The sequence below is a fragment of the Macadamia integrifolia genome, chromosome 4, assembly GCF_013358625.1.
Source record: "Macadamia integrifolia cultivar HAES 741 chromosome 4, SCU_Mint_v3, whole genome shotgun sequence".
Classification (NCBI taxonomy): Eukaryota; Viridiplantae; Streptophyta; class Magnoliopsida; order Proteales; family Proteaceae; genus Macadamia; species Macadamia integrifolia.
The window spans coordinates 20,077,875-20,091,463 of NC_056560.1; the positions used below are offsets into that span (position 1 = coordinate 20,077,875).

Genomic DNA, 13,589 nt, shown 5'->3' on the forward strand with positions numbered 1-13,589 from the left:
AAAAAAAAAAAACCCAGTAAGCTTTTTTTACCGCTTTTTTGACCGAATCCTTCAATTAATCATCCGAATTATTCCAAATAATTCTCCGTCCGAATAATTCCCGAATCCGAATTTGTTAACTATGATCCGGAGCCAATGAAGTTCAAACAGTCATTATCGCATTTCATGGGGGTAAGGCGGACATTTCACCCAGTGTCTAAGCGCAGCGCCACGCCCCCTGGCCCCATACAAAGTCAGAAACCATTTCTCTTGGTCATTTGGATCTCTTGCGCATGTGATAAGGACCGGGGACCTCGTAACAAGCGCTTTTGCTCCCTTGCTGCTCATGGGGCTTTAGAGTTCACATGCAATTAGTGGTCCACTGGTCCCCAAGCTTGAAAGCTTCTCTCCTCCTTCAAAATCCTAATTTTTCAATTCTAGTTGGAGGTTAGAAAACGGAGTCTCTCCACTCAAGATTTCCACGTGTAAGAATTAGGTTCAAATTTACCGTTTTGCCGTTCAGATGTGACTACGTTCAAATCTAGGCATGTTTAACAATGTTCCTATCAGTCCAAAAATAGCATAAACGACTTTCACGTTATTTAATTCTGGAAACGAATTTTTGGATGTTTAATAAATCTATTTTAAGAAATAGATTTTTGGAATTAGATCGTTTTTCCACTGCTAAAGAAGGTGACCTCTTATCAAAAAAAAAAAAAAAAAAAAAAGAAGGTGACTTACGGTGGCTTTTCTTTCACTGCTTTTGGGATTGAGAAATTTTATCGGGATTTTTACAATGGTTATCGTCCAAAGTCGTTTCTAAAAACGATGAAACATGTGTGACTTGTTTCGTCAGTTGTGTTTCTAAGAATAAAAATCGATATAAATTTTGATTTATATTTATAAAAACAAGAAAAACAGAACGACTTTATCAAACGCTATTTAAGCCGTTTCTTTGTTTCTAGGAACAAAAAAAATACAGGAACAGTAGAAACGGAACATTGTCAAACGGTGCCCTAGTGGTTGGTGGGATTTTAAATGATAAATCAAATTTCATTTATGCCCCTTGACCCAACCATTTCAGATAGGTTAGTAAAAATCAGATTGTAATTTCAAAATTTGACACCTATCGTTGTGTCATTTGATATATGTGTAAATTACTCAAATGTGAGTTTTTGGAACGAATGGCATAAGTGAGTGCACTAATGAGGTGCAATAAAATGATATTTTATTTCTTATTATTGTTTAAAAATAATATTTTATCTTTTTCTTTTTTGATTAATTACTTGTTATTAGAATGAAATATAGAAATAAGAGAGATAATATAGCTTTAATAGTTATTATGATAGATAGAAGGTGGTGGCATGGCCAAGGCTCATATAAAAAAAGTTCACTTGTTGATTCCTATTTCGCTTTTGGTAGCATTTTCAGGTCTTGGCGATGTGGAAAGGGAGAGATTTCTCTTCTATCTGATTGCGAGAGGATCAATAATGTTTTCCTTTCATTAGGCTTGTGGTCCAGGCAAGTGCATTCGAATAAAAGCGAGAAAATGAAAGGGTGCGTTAGAGCCTTGTAGCTGTCTACGCTTGTTCAAAAAGCCAGCATCATCAAGACTTATTAAGAGGGAAGGAAAGCTAAGTACTTGCAACCCTTGTACCAACTAGGGGGATGGAATTTCAAGGGTACGAGTGAAAAAATTCATCCTAAGTGGGTATTTTCAAACCTCCACCTGGGATTCTATTCCCTTGGCTGTTACCATGAGGTTGGTAGCAGCAAAAATTTTTCCATCAAGAGGGACCACTTGATAGCAACTTAAGCTCTCGCTTAACTACAAGTAATATTTCAATCAGGTTTTCGAACGAAAAGCTCCAAAAGCATAAGCAGTCATAAGATTAATAACACTACCATAAGTACTAACAAAAAAGAAACAAGCAATTATCCACTAACAAAAGAATTGGAGATTATCAATTTAAAGGCACAGTTTTACAGATTTTGGTCTTCCTGATGATACAATGGGACCACAAATTGAGCTAGAAAAAATGTTTTCAGAAAGAAACCTTAAATTGACTAATCTTTGACTTGGTTAATTATTAAATACAACACTGAATCAAATTAACTAATATAATTTGTAAAGAATCAGGAAGAACAATAAATTAAAAGGCAAGAAGAACTAAAATCAGAGAAGAGGAGCCGAAGAAGAGTCAGACAAAAATCAAGTTTATTCTTTAACCAGTGACAATCTCCATAGTTTTAAGACAAGCACAGAAGTAAGAACTGAACAACAGAACAACAATTTCACTAAGTAAGAAGAGACACACTCACATTGACATACACTGAACAAAAGAGAAGAAAATAAAGGAATACAAAGTGAAACTGGGGGGAGAAAACATTTTATTTCGAAGAAAAAAGAAGAAAACTTGGATGAAGATACTGAAAGTACTCCTCCACATCACACTCACGCTCACATTCTGTGTGGGCTATCTGCAATTACCCACACAACACACACACACACAAAAGAAAACAGAAAAATAAATTTCATTTTCTTCTCTCACACACTTTGTCTTGTTCTAACAAAGTCGAAATTTTCGTCAACCCCACCATTGATGCACTGCAACTCCTTCGTCCCTCAACCTTCCATAGAGAGCCAAGCACTCCCAATAAGCTCTCTTGCTCTTGTTCTTCCTCCCTCCCAAGCCCTGGTGTTCGCACTCTAGAAACAGCTCATCCACCAGACAGATAGCTCTGTTCTTCACCATTTCCTCCACTACCTCTGCTTCTGCCTTCATTACCACATATTCTTCTTCCCTTACATTCTTCTTCAACCAGTCTGACATGCTCATCTGTGGCACCCCGTCATCCAACAACTCTTCGTTCAGGGTCTCTATCTTGTATATCTCAAAATCTCGGTTCCTTGTTGGGTAGTTTCGTGAGAACCATATCGGACTGCCATTGCCGTTCTTGTTATGTAAGCCAACATCGATGAATAGGCGACGAGGGTACTGTTCTAAAGAATCACCCATAAGGTCGGGGAGGTATTTGGTCCTCTTCAAGTACTTGTCGCTCTTCTTCCCTGAAGAAGCTCGTGGTGGTTCAAGAAGCACATCTTCCAGACCATTCAATGCTGCCCTCTTAGCTTCCGATGACAATGCGCAGAGGCGCCTCTTTGTCGGTGAAATGGTCTCAACAGGGCCGGTCTTCTTCATCGCCAAGACCGTGGATTCGAATTGCCTGAGATACACGATTTTGTAATTCGATGGTTTGTGGAAGGCGTTCGAGGGGTCGCTGCTCAGTTGAATGGCAACGATTCCGCCGGTCTTGAGGATTCTATCGATAAACTTGCCGGCAAGGAAGCCAGACGCGAAGACGAAATCAAATGTGCCATCTGGGATCGAGCTCTGTCGCTCGGCATCGGATTCAGAAACGAGATCCATGTCGTGGGCGTTCAAGATCTGGGCACCGTGTGCTGTCACCTCGTCATCATCGCCGTGTCGACTCACGAAGAGGGCTTTGTCGCCCGATTTGAAGAGAGCCTCGCTGGTTAAGTCACGAAGGAGCACAGGCAACAACGATTCACCATGGATGCGGACCTCAGAGGCTACAGCACTGTAAGATACGGAAGAATCCCAAATGATAAGTGATCCAAGCCAAGGAGAAGTGATAATGGCCAAGGCCAGAAGCACCGATCGAGCGATAACCTTCAGAACCCTTGAATCGGGTAGCTTAATTATGAGCTGATCGTCAGGATTCACAGTGATCCCATTTCCACCTCCGTGCAGACGCTTGACCCTACACTGGGTCTTGACAGATCGAAATCTTGGAACCAACCCCATTTCCTCTTCTTCTTCAAATTTTCTACTTTGAAGTGTTGATGAAGGGAAGAAGAGAGTGTCGCAGGCTTTGCTGGTAAATGGGTTTTTACCGGTTTTACAAACGACGACGATTTCAGAGAAAGAAAGAGGTAGACAGAGAGGATGCCAGCGAGGAGAGGGAGGGAAATTTAGCGAGTGCAAAACCTGGAAGCGGTGTGGTTTCCACCCACGAGGGCCACTCGGGTGCTTCGGATTCTTGACCAAAGGAGCATCAACTGCCTAAACCTCTGCAATTCCATTTTTTTCAACGAAACCGCCCCAGATTGAAGAAGGATTGTACTAAGCACCACCTAGGGTTTGTTTCATCCTTTTTAAGGGATCATCATCGGAGAATACCACCCCAGGGGGCTGCGATAGGAGAAGAGGAAGAAAGAAAAATATGCGAGGCGGAGGATTGCAGGATTTTTGTTTGTTAGGAAGGGAGAGTGAGATGGGTGATTTATTGATAATTCAGTTGGATTGAAAAGGGAAAGGTGATGTGTTTGGTGATGGAAGACGGGAGTTTAGGGTTGTGGGTTGGAGGTGTTGAGGACGAGTGAAGGAGAGACATTGCTTTATGAACGGACCCACGAGAAATAAGTTCCTCCGTAGGTTTTTGTTTCTTTTCAAAGCCTCTTGTCCTTCTCAATGTCGTGGACTTCACAGATAAGAAAGAAGGGTAAGTGGGTAACGGGGTAAGGGTTATTTGAGTTTACGGGGTAAGGCAGGGGTGTCAAAACCTTAAGCCCCAGCCGGCAAACCCTAAATCAAATTAAATCGATTCTTATTGGATTAATTTTACACTGAGGTATGTTGAGATTAGTTGAAAATTAATTCAAATCAAATTAAACCAATCAATAATCAAACCCAATGAAATCGATAAAAAGATAAATGATTATGAAATTATAAATTGATGACTGACTATCTATTTTTTACAATATTATGAGAAAAATCTTTATTATTAGGGGAATTGTTACAATTCATAGAATATTAGGTTATAAATAGAGAAATTGATTTGTAAATTGTAATAATGCTTCCATTGATTTCTTTATTCATTATACAAAACTAGTTAGATAGTTAAATGAATGATTGGATAATAGAGTTCATTTTGTGATTTCAATATTACTAATCTTCTTAGTAATTTGTTATCCGTTGGTTTCAATATTAGTTATCTTTCCCATACAATCATAAACTATGATTTAATAATAATTTTAAAGTGTTTTTTTTCGTCAAATCTTATCACTATAAGTTATGAATGTAATATTTTATTATGGTTCAAGCCCAAAAATAAATCGATCTAAACCGGTATTAATACGATATTGAAAAACTGAAATAAACCGAAATCAAACTGGATCAAAACCGAAACCGATCGAAAACCAAAGTTCCTTAATGGATTGGTTTTGGTCTACCTCATTCCTAGACTGAAATCGATTCAATCCGATCGAAACCAAATCGATCCGACTGATTGACACCCCTAGGGGTAAGGTAAGTGCATCCTTTATTACAAAAAAAAAAGACACAACAACAATAATTCAAAACTTTATCCCAACTTAATGGGTGCGGCATAGAGATTCCAGGTAGGAACGACTGCAAGGATCCATGCAAAAAGATTGATAGATCATGGTTAATTATAATAAACATCAACTGTCAACTTGACGCACCATTACAAATCAGCTACAGGCTTATAACGACAGACTATAATAAGATACTGATTGTTTACCTGATGTACCATATCGATCGATATTGACTAAGGGCAAAGAGATAAAAACCCGTTTTTAAATGAAACCCATAGGTATTTCTGTTCAATCAAGGACTCAAGATCGATACTGGATGATTTAGATTTATATCAATGGAATCAGGCCAGACTAATCTTGATGGCAATATTGATTTCTACAACTCTACTTGGTGTAGAGAACGCCTTAGGCTCATATTCTTTTCCCAAATAAAAGGGTAAGTGTTCTTTGAGCTAGCACATCCTACACCAAGACACATTGATTAATCTATTTTTGGGGAAGTGTTTTCTATTTGGAAGTGCGATTCTATGCACTATAGGGTCGATAGGAGAGCACGAGGAAAGTATTCACATAAATATCATTTTCCATTCATGGGGATGGATGGATCATTTCACCCCAACATGGGTCTGGGTGCAGGAACCACACTCCCCGACAAAAAACCTTTTTCCCGTTTATTTTTTAAAAGATAAACAATATTATTAAGGGAGAAAGAACGTTATTCCCTAATGTTCCACGCCCACACACATCCTCTCTTTTAAAAGGGTTGTGAAAAAATACCCCTGCTCTCTAAAAATAGGGGCTATGTACGGGTGTGGAGAACGCTAGACCGATAGTGTTTCTCCTCCTATCTAAAATTTATTAGAAAAAAGGTTGGACATACTGCTCTTGTATGGCAATGAACAACTTTTTTTTTTTCTTTTTTCTTTTTTAATATAATACATATTTATTTTTAGAGTAACAATTAATAACTCCAAAGTAACTTTTTTATGCTAACTATGTTCTTAAATTTTATGGGGAAAAAAATCGTCTGCAATTTCGATCTCGTACAATTTCGTGAAATACCACCTTCAGGGGGTGACACGTGTATTGATACCAATGTAATGGTCCAGATCTCATTTAAATGCCTCTTCACTGATTTAAGGTTTTATTAGTTGTACCAGATCTGGACCATTGTATTGGTATCAATACACGTGTCACCCCCTAAAGTTGGTATTTTATAGAATTGTACGAGATCGGAATTGCAGACGATTTCAACCCATGTTATTGCCATTGGAGCTTGGAAGAGTACGATTAGGGCAAAGAACATGTGCCTCTCTTATGAATTAGCTCCTAGATTAAAATCTTTAAGAATGATGATTCTGAGCTTAGAAGAACAACCTAAATCCGAAGTCCGTTTTGTGTGCCACTGCTGTTTTTGCTTATAGAACCTTGTCTCTTAAAGCATAAAAAAGAGTTTCAAAATTAAATAGACATAGATCTCCATTAATCCTAATTATGAGTTCACATTTTCTACAGTGAGTGGTGAGGTCCGGTGAACATCGAATGGTTGAAAGCATTTGGACATGCACTCTAAGGTGTTTCCAACCACTTGATGCTCATTGCATCGGTGCCACAGTTGCAAACGATTTTCTTCACTTAATTGAGTCCAACGAATTAGGCCACATCAGATTGATTCTAAATCGATTAAATCACCCATTCGTGGGTTGCCCAGATAGTTAAAGTGAATTGGGAATTGTGTGAATAAGCACACAGTCTCATGTTCAATTTTTCACCTGTGCATCTACGATTTAAGTGAAAACCGTGGCAAATTTTTCTACCTGATGGATTCTGAGATTTTTAACCCTGAGTTATAACCTCCCAACCTCTCTCTAGTCAGGGATCCTGGAGCTTGGGACCTGGGTATCAACTGGGGGTGTCAATCGGTCGGGCGCGGGCCTAATAGGGCTTGACCACTTGAAAGCCGTGCACCGTGGGCCTAGCTTTGGGGGACATGATACGGTTTATAATCGGACCAGTTGGTGTCGGGCTTTAATCAGGCTTCCTTAAACGGACCTTTATCGGGCTTTAACATGGCTACGGACCTATTTAAGCCTAAACAGGCTCTAAACGGGCTTTAAACATGCCTACTCTAAAATTCTATCTAAATTGGGTAGAGATTATGGTTGTTTTTTTTTTTTAAAGAAGAGATTATGACCATTACAACTTACAAAATAAAAGCTTAATTAAACCAAATCTTACTACAAAGCAGAGGGTAAGAAATCTTAATTAGTTTCTTACTAGTAGCGGCAAAATAGGAATTTTATGTTGTATTAAAGGGGGTTGGGCTGGGTCGAGCTACAATGAGTCGGTTCAAGTTGGGCATATAAATGTGTCGATTCGATCAGACGCCCGATGGGCTAGCTACCTACACCGTGAACGCCCGATGAATAACAGTGTCGGGCTCAAGCCTGACATGTTTATTAATTGGGCTGATCTAGGTCGGGGCCATAAATGTGTCGAGCTCGGTTGGGCGGTTGGGCCTACTGGTGCGGGCTTAGAATTGACACCCCTAGTATCAACAATGCCCCATTTTTGTCCTCTCTCTCTCTCTCTCTCTCTCTCTCTCTCATTGATTTCTGTGGAGACTTAGTTTCTATCACATCCCTATCATTTCTACAACTGCTTTCTTCTACATATGCAAGGTCATTGTAATCGGAGTCAGATCTGAGTCAACCCAAATCAATTCCGATTTCTAGTGGAATAACTTAAATCAGATTAATTGCGGATTTTTACCACATTATGGGATCAGCAATGGATAAGAGAAAAAGAATGCTCCTTAGCCACAAAGTAGTGTTGTTTCTTGCATCATTTGAAGGAAAATGATTTATACGAGAGAAGTGTGACCCGTACAATTAGACATATAAAGAGGCATAATGACCCCCATGAATTATATGAAATAACTTCATTGTTCATGTTCAAATAGCTTAGGAATAGATATAGATCAATCACGTATTAGACGGAGACGGAATATAGTGACTGTTCTTTTGAGTTTCGAACAACAAATAAGCTTCTCTAGTCCAAAGTCTCCAGACGGTACTTCCATCATGGTCAATCTAGGCTTCCTAAGAGGCATCACCGATGTGATTAGAACTTGAGATATGTTTGGAACACAATTTGGATTTGAATTTGATTAGGTTAAAGATTTCACATCCTTTTTTTTAATTTTTTATTTTAACTCATATTCATATATATTATTCATAGACCTAGATCTTATTAAAAATGATTTCAATAGTTAATTAAGGTTTGATAACAATAATAGATAATTAAGGTTTGATAACAATAATTTAGCTTATTTTTACAATGAGCCATTTTTTATTTGAACATTTCAATTGGACTTCCAATTCCCGCCAATTTATGAAGCTGATTGCGACAATCCAGACCACCCATTAATCCAACCATTGGAATCAACGAATCATAATAATTCCCTACCGTTCGATCAAAGAGGAGGAGCGTATTTTCAAAATCAACGGTAGAGATAGTTTCAACACCTTGTGCGCGCTCCTTTGATCCTTCCTTTTCCTTCCGTCTTACCAACTTTTCACACTTTCAAACACAACCAGCACGAGAGTCAAAGACAACATTTTAGGACTTCCAGGTTCTTTGCAGTCGGAGAAAATCCATTTCAGTAGAGAAATCCGGCGAAAAAGCTGGAGGAAATGAGGAATTCCTCTCTTTCTCATGCGCAGAGGGCAGACGACCATGAAATTGGACCTGTAATTTAGGGGTTTCCTACTGTCAATCTGCGTCAGTACCGAAGAAGTCATAGTGACGGTGAGTAGCAAAAACTTCTGTTTGATCGATTTTCTCTTTCGTTTTTCTATAATTTTTCACTTTAATACTAGTTGGGGACTTTTGGGTTCACGATTTCTATGTCGTATTCTTCAATACGCAGAAGAACCAAGTTTGAATTGATAGGCTGGGTTTTGTTAATCGAAGATTTATTCATTTCGAAACTTGTTATTAGCTAATTTTTTGTTTCTGGGTAGATGATGTTGGCGAAAGTCGAGCCTCGGAAGAAACATGGTGGGGATTCTGGTAATGGGAAATTGTTGAAGGAGCTTGAGCTTTTAAGCAAAGCCCTTTATCTCAATAAAAACTCTCCAAAGGGTAAGGTGTCTGCAACTGAAGTTAGATCCAAATCTGCCGGCAAAGCCCATTTTCCTGAGCCAAATTCCAAACGGTCGTTTGTTAAGGAAGAACCGTCCGAGAAGGACAAGAAGTCGTCTATATGGGATTGGAAGCCCTGGAAAGCGCTCTCCCATTATCGGAGCCAAAGGTTCAACTGTTTTTTCTCTCTCCAAGTTCATGCGATCGAAGGGTTGCCTCCCAATTTCAATGATATCTATCTCCGTGTGCACTGGAAGAAAAGGGATGGGGCTTTGCAGACTCACCCGGCCAGGGTATTCCAGGGGGTAGCTGAATTTGAAGAGACTTTGACTTACAGGTGCTCTGTCTATGGAACTGGAAACGGGCCTAACCATTCAGCCAAATATGAAGCGAAGCATTTCCTGCTCCATGCTTCCATCGTCGGTGTGCCTAATGTTGATCTTGGGAAGCATCGTGTTGATCTCACTAGGATTCTTCCTCTTACACTAGAGGAGTTGGAGGAGGAGAAGTGCTCAGGAAAGTGGACGACAAGCTTCAAGCTATCGGGCAAAGCTAAAGGTGCTACCATGAATGTTAGTTTTGGGTTTTCAGTAATTGGGGACGTTCAGGTTCCATCTGGCAGTTACAGGAATCATCCTGAAAATCAGGAGTTAAGTCAAAATAGACTAAGTTCAATGAAGCTTACAACTGCTGATCAAGTTGATAATAGGGGAAAAGTCAGTCTTAGACGTTCTGGAAACCTTCCGGGTGTTGCTAATCAGCTGTCTCACCTCCCATCTCAATCTGTGGAAGATGTCAAGATTCTTCATGAGATTTTGCCGAGTTCAAGGACAGAGCTTGCTAGCTCGGTAAGTCTTCTGTATCAGAAATTTGATGAAGGCAACTTAGATTCATTGGTTGATTGTAAACCCGAGTTTGAGGCTTCCTCTGAACATTTTGAGCCTCTTAAAGAAAATCCTGACTCTTTCTTTGAGTCTCCTGAAGAAAATAATGAAAACGAGTGCAAATATTCGGAATTTACTGTGGCTGAGAAGGGTATAGACAAGCCTGACAAGTGTTTGGTAGAAATGGATGAAGACGCTAGGAAGGCTGTTAATGTTTCTGCAGTAGAAACTACTGAGGTTCCTGGAACTAATGAGAATCATGAGGTAGCCCTCAACAATGACAATAAGCCACACCCCCAGGATGAGGCCTACAGTGGTAATCAAGAAGTTGATGTTTGCGATTCCAAAGAGAATAACTCATGCTCTGAAGAATCAACAATGGAGGAGCTAGACTCTGCTTTTCTTAGCCTGTTGATTTCGGAGTCAGCAGTGTTGGATTCACCACAATGTAAAGGTGAGTTTACTGAGCTAGAGAATTACATGGAAGTTAAATCAAATTATAAGGCAAAGAAGGTGGGAAAGTCCCTTAGCCTGGATGATGCTACGGAATGTGTCGCAAGTGAGTTCTTAAGTATGCTTGGGATAGAGCATAGTCCATTTGGCATGAGTTCTGATAGTGACCCTGAGTCTCCGAGGGAGCGCTTGCTAAGGCAGTTTGAAAAGGAAACCCTGAATTGGGGGAACTGCATCTTCAGTTTTGATACCAGCGAGGAAAAGGAGTCAGAACTTTGTTATGATGTCTCTTCTGGGTCCAGGTGGGAGGATTTATCTCAGGATTTTGAACTCTCGTCAGCTGTTCAAGCTGCTGAGGCGGAGCACCAGATAGCAACTCAAGCAATCAACAGTAAAAATAGGGCTAAGATGCTTGAAGACATGGAGACAGAAGCTTTAATGAGAGAGTGGGGATTAAATGAGGAAGCTTTTCAGAGTTCTCCACCTGACAGTGCTGGCGGATTTGGTAGTCCAATTGATCTTCCCCCTGAATTGCCTCTTGAGCTGCCTCCTCTTGGTGAAGGGTTGGGACCATATCTTCAAACAAAGGAGGGAGGATTCTTGCGATCCATGAACCCCTCGCTTTTCAAAAATGCTAAGAATGGTGGCAGTTTGATCATGCAAGTCTCAAGTCCCATTGTGGTGCCTGCTGAAATGGGTTCTGGTATAATGGAGATATTACAGGGTTTGGCCTCAGTTGGAATTGAAAAGCTTTCTATGCAAGCCAATAAGTTAATGCCTTTAGAAGATATTACTGGAAAGACGATGCATCGAGTAGCATGGGAAGCCACACCTAGTCTCGAAGAAGGGGAGAGGTTTGTGAGCACTCCTGTCATTGCTAATTGGGTTTGAAGTGTTCTTCCATTCACTTTGTTTGTTTTATAATTCAACTTGGTAGTTTATTTGTCTCATTTCATCCTTTCTGTCACAGGAAGTCGTTCCTGCAGCATGAATTGGAGATTGAACAAGATAGATTAGATGGGAGAAAGAAGGGTAAAGGGGGTCCTTCTGGGCACAGATCTAATAACATGGGCTCAGGTGCATTAAGCACAGACAGAGGCTCAGAGTATGTATCTCTAGAAGATCTTGCTCCTTTGGCAATGGATAAGATTGAAGCCCTCTGCGTAGAAGGTTTGCGCATACAATGTGGCATGTCAGATGAAGATGCAACTTCAAACATCTGCCCTCAATCGATTGGGGAAATCTCTGCTCTTGAAGGTAAGAGGGCCAACAGTTGTGGCTCTCCTGGTTTGGAGGGAGCCGCAGGATTGCAGTTGTTGGACATCAAAGATGGTGGGGATGACATTGATGGATTAATGGGCCTATCCATAACACTTGATGAGTGGATGAGGCTGGATTCTGGAATTGTTGATGAAGATCAAATCAGTGAGCGAACTTCTAAAATACTTGCGGCCCATCATTCTAAGGACCTGGTTACTGGAAGATGCAAGGGAGACAAGAAACAGAGCAAAGGTTCTGGTAGAACCTGTGGTTTGTTAGGGAACAACTTCACAGTAGCATTAATGGTGCAGCTTCGAGATCCCTTACGTAACTATGAGCCCGTTGGTACTCCGGTGCTTGCTTTAGTTCAGGTGGAGAGGGTTTTTGTTCCTCCAAAACAAAAAATATACAGCACAGTCTCAGAGAAGAGGATCAACAGTGAAGAAGATGATGAGTCTGAACTGATGGTAAAGGAGGAGATTAAGAACGTGCTCAATGATAAGAAAGATGAAGAGGAAGGTGTTCCACATTTTAAAATCACTGAAGTCCATGTTGCAGGTATAGTGAATGACCCCGGCAAGAAAAAGCCTTGGGGCACCAATACACAGCAGCAGTCTGGGTCCCGGTGGTTGCTTGCTACTGGAATGGGGAAGAGCAACAAACATCCAATTTTGAAGTCGAAGGCGGTAGCAAAATCACCTCCCAAAGTCACCACAACAGTGCAGCCTGGGGATACTTTGTGGAGCATCTCATCCCGAGTTCATGGCACTGGAGCCAAATGGAAAGAATTGGCAGCCCTTAACCCACATATACGTAATCCAAATGTTATCTTCCCAAATGAAACTATCAGACTACGTTAGGACTGGATGAACAGTTAAAACCTGTCCATAGAGCAGATTTTAGTTACTTGGTGCCTGGGAAGGAAGATTGATCAGTCCTAATTGGAAATGGAGCTTCACCTTGTATTAATTAGTTGATATTTGGACACATGGAGCTGAAGGTAAATAGCTTATGTTCTCCTACGTTTCTTTTTGTTAGTAAACCCATCTGTTTTTGGGATTTATGTGTGCGGGCCTTCTGGCCTTGTAAATCTTCTCACTGGATAATAAGCAGTGTATGATTTTTCATTGGCTAGTCTATGTAAGAATGTAATTTCTAGTTCTCTCTCTCAAATTTTTTTAACTCCCCTTAGGTGGGGAGGGTCCAAGGAGGAGAGAACTTGATTGATTTCTGTTACAACATGCAAATAATGATTCAAATGCTCACAGAGCCTGTCAATCCGATGCAATTTGTGTTTTACACTTTCACTCTCCTTTTCAAAATTTTCTCTTTGTTGTGGAGATACAGAGGAGCATTGATGTGAGGCCACTGCAATTCTCACCATCTCAGGTTTGACTATGAGAACTAGAAATGGACATTTCAGGATATCCTTTGAATCCCTGTCAAATTTCTTTCTAATAAATGCGAGAGTAAAACCATAGGTAGTTGAGAGTTAAGATTTGAGA

General features: G+C 40.2%; 2 protein-coding genes across 2 annotated transcripts; one reads left to right on the forward strand and one right to left on the reverse strand.

Annotated features, from left to right (window-relative positions):
• Positions 1-2,340: 2,340 nt before the first annotated feature.
• Positions 2,341-4,346, reverse strand: LOC122075473. The gene has a single exon (XM_042640508.1). It carries the CDS (start codon positions 3,807-3,809, stop codon positions 2,568-2,570), a length of 1,242 nt encoding a protein of 413 aa, XP_042496442.1. The 5' UTR covers positions 3,810-4,346; the 3' UTR covers positions 2,341-2,567.
• A 4,599-nt stretch (positions 4,347-8,945) lies between these two features.
• LOC122077454 (protein PLASTID MOVEMENT IMPAIRED 1-RELATED 1-like) lies at positions 8,946-13,367 on the forward strand. Its single transcript, XM_042643404.1, has 3 exons — positions 8,946-9,151; positions 9,367-11,678; positions 11,795-13,367. Exons 2-3 carry the CDS (start codon positions 9,367-9,369, stop codon positions 12,942-12,944), a joined length of 3,462 nt encoding a protein of 1,153 aa, XP_042499338.1. The 5' UTR covers positions 8,946-9,151; the 3' UTR covers positions 12,945-13,367.
• Positions 13,368-13,589: the final 222 nt, after the last annotated feature.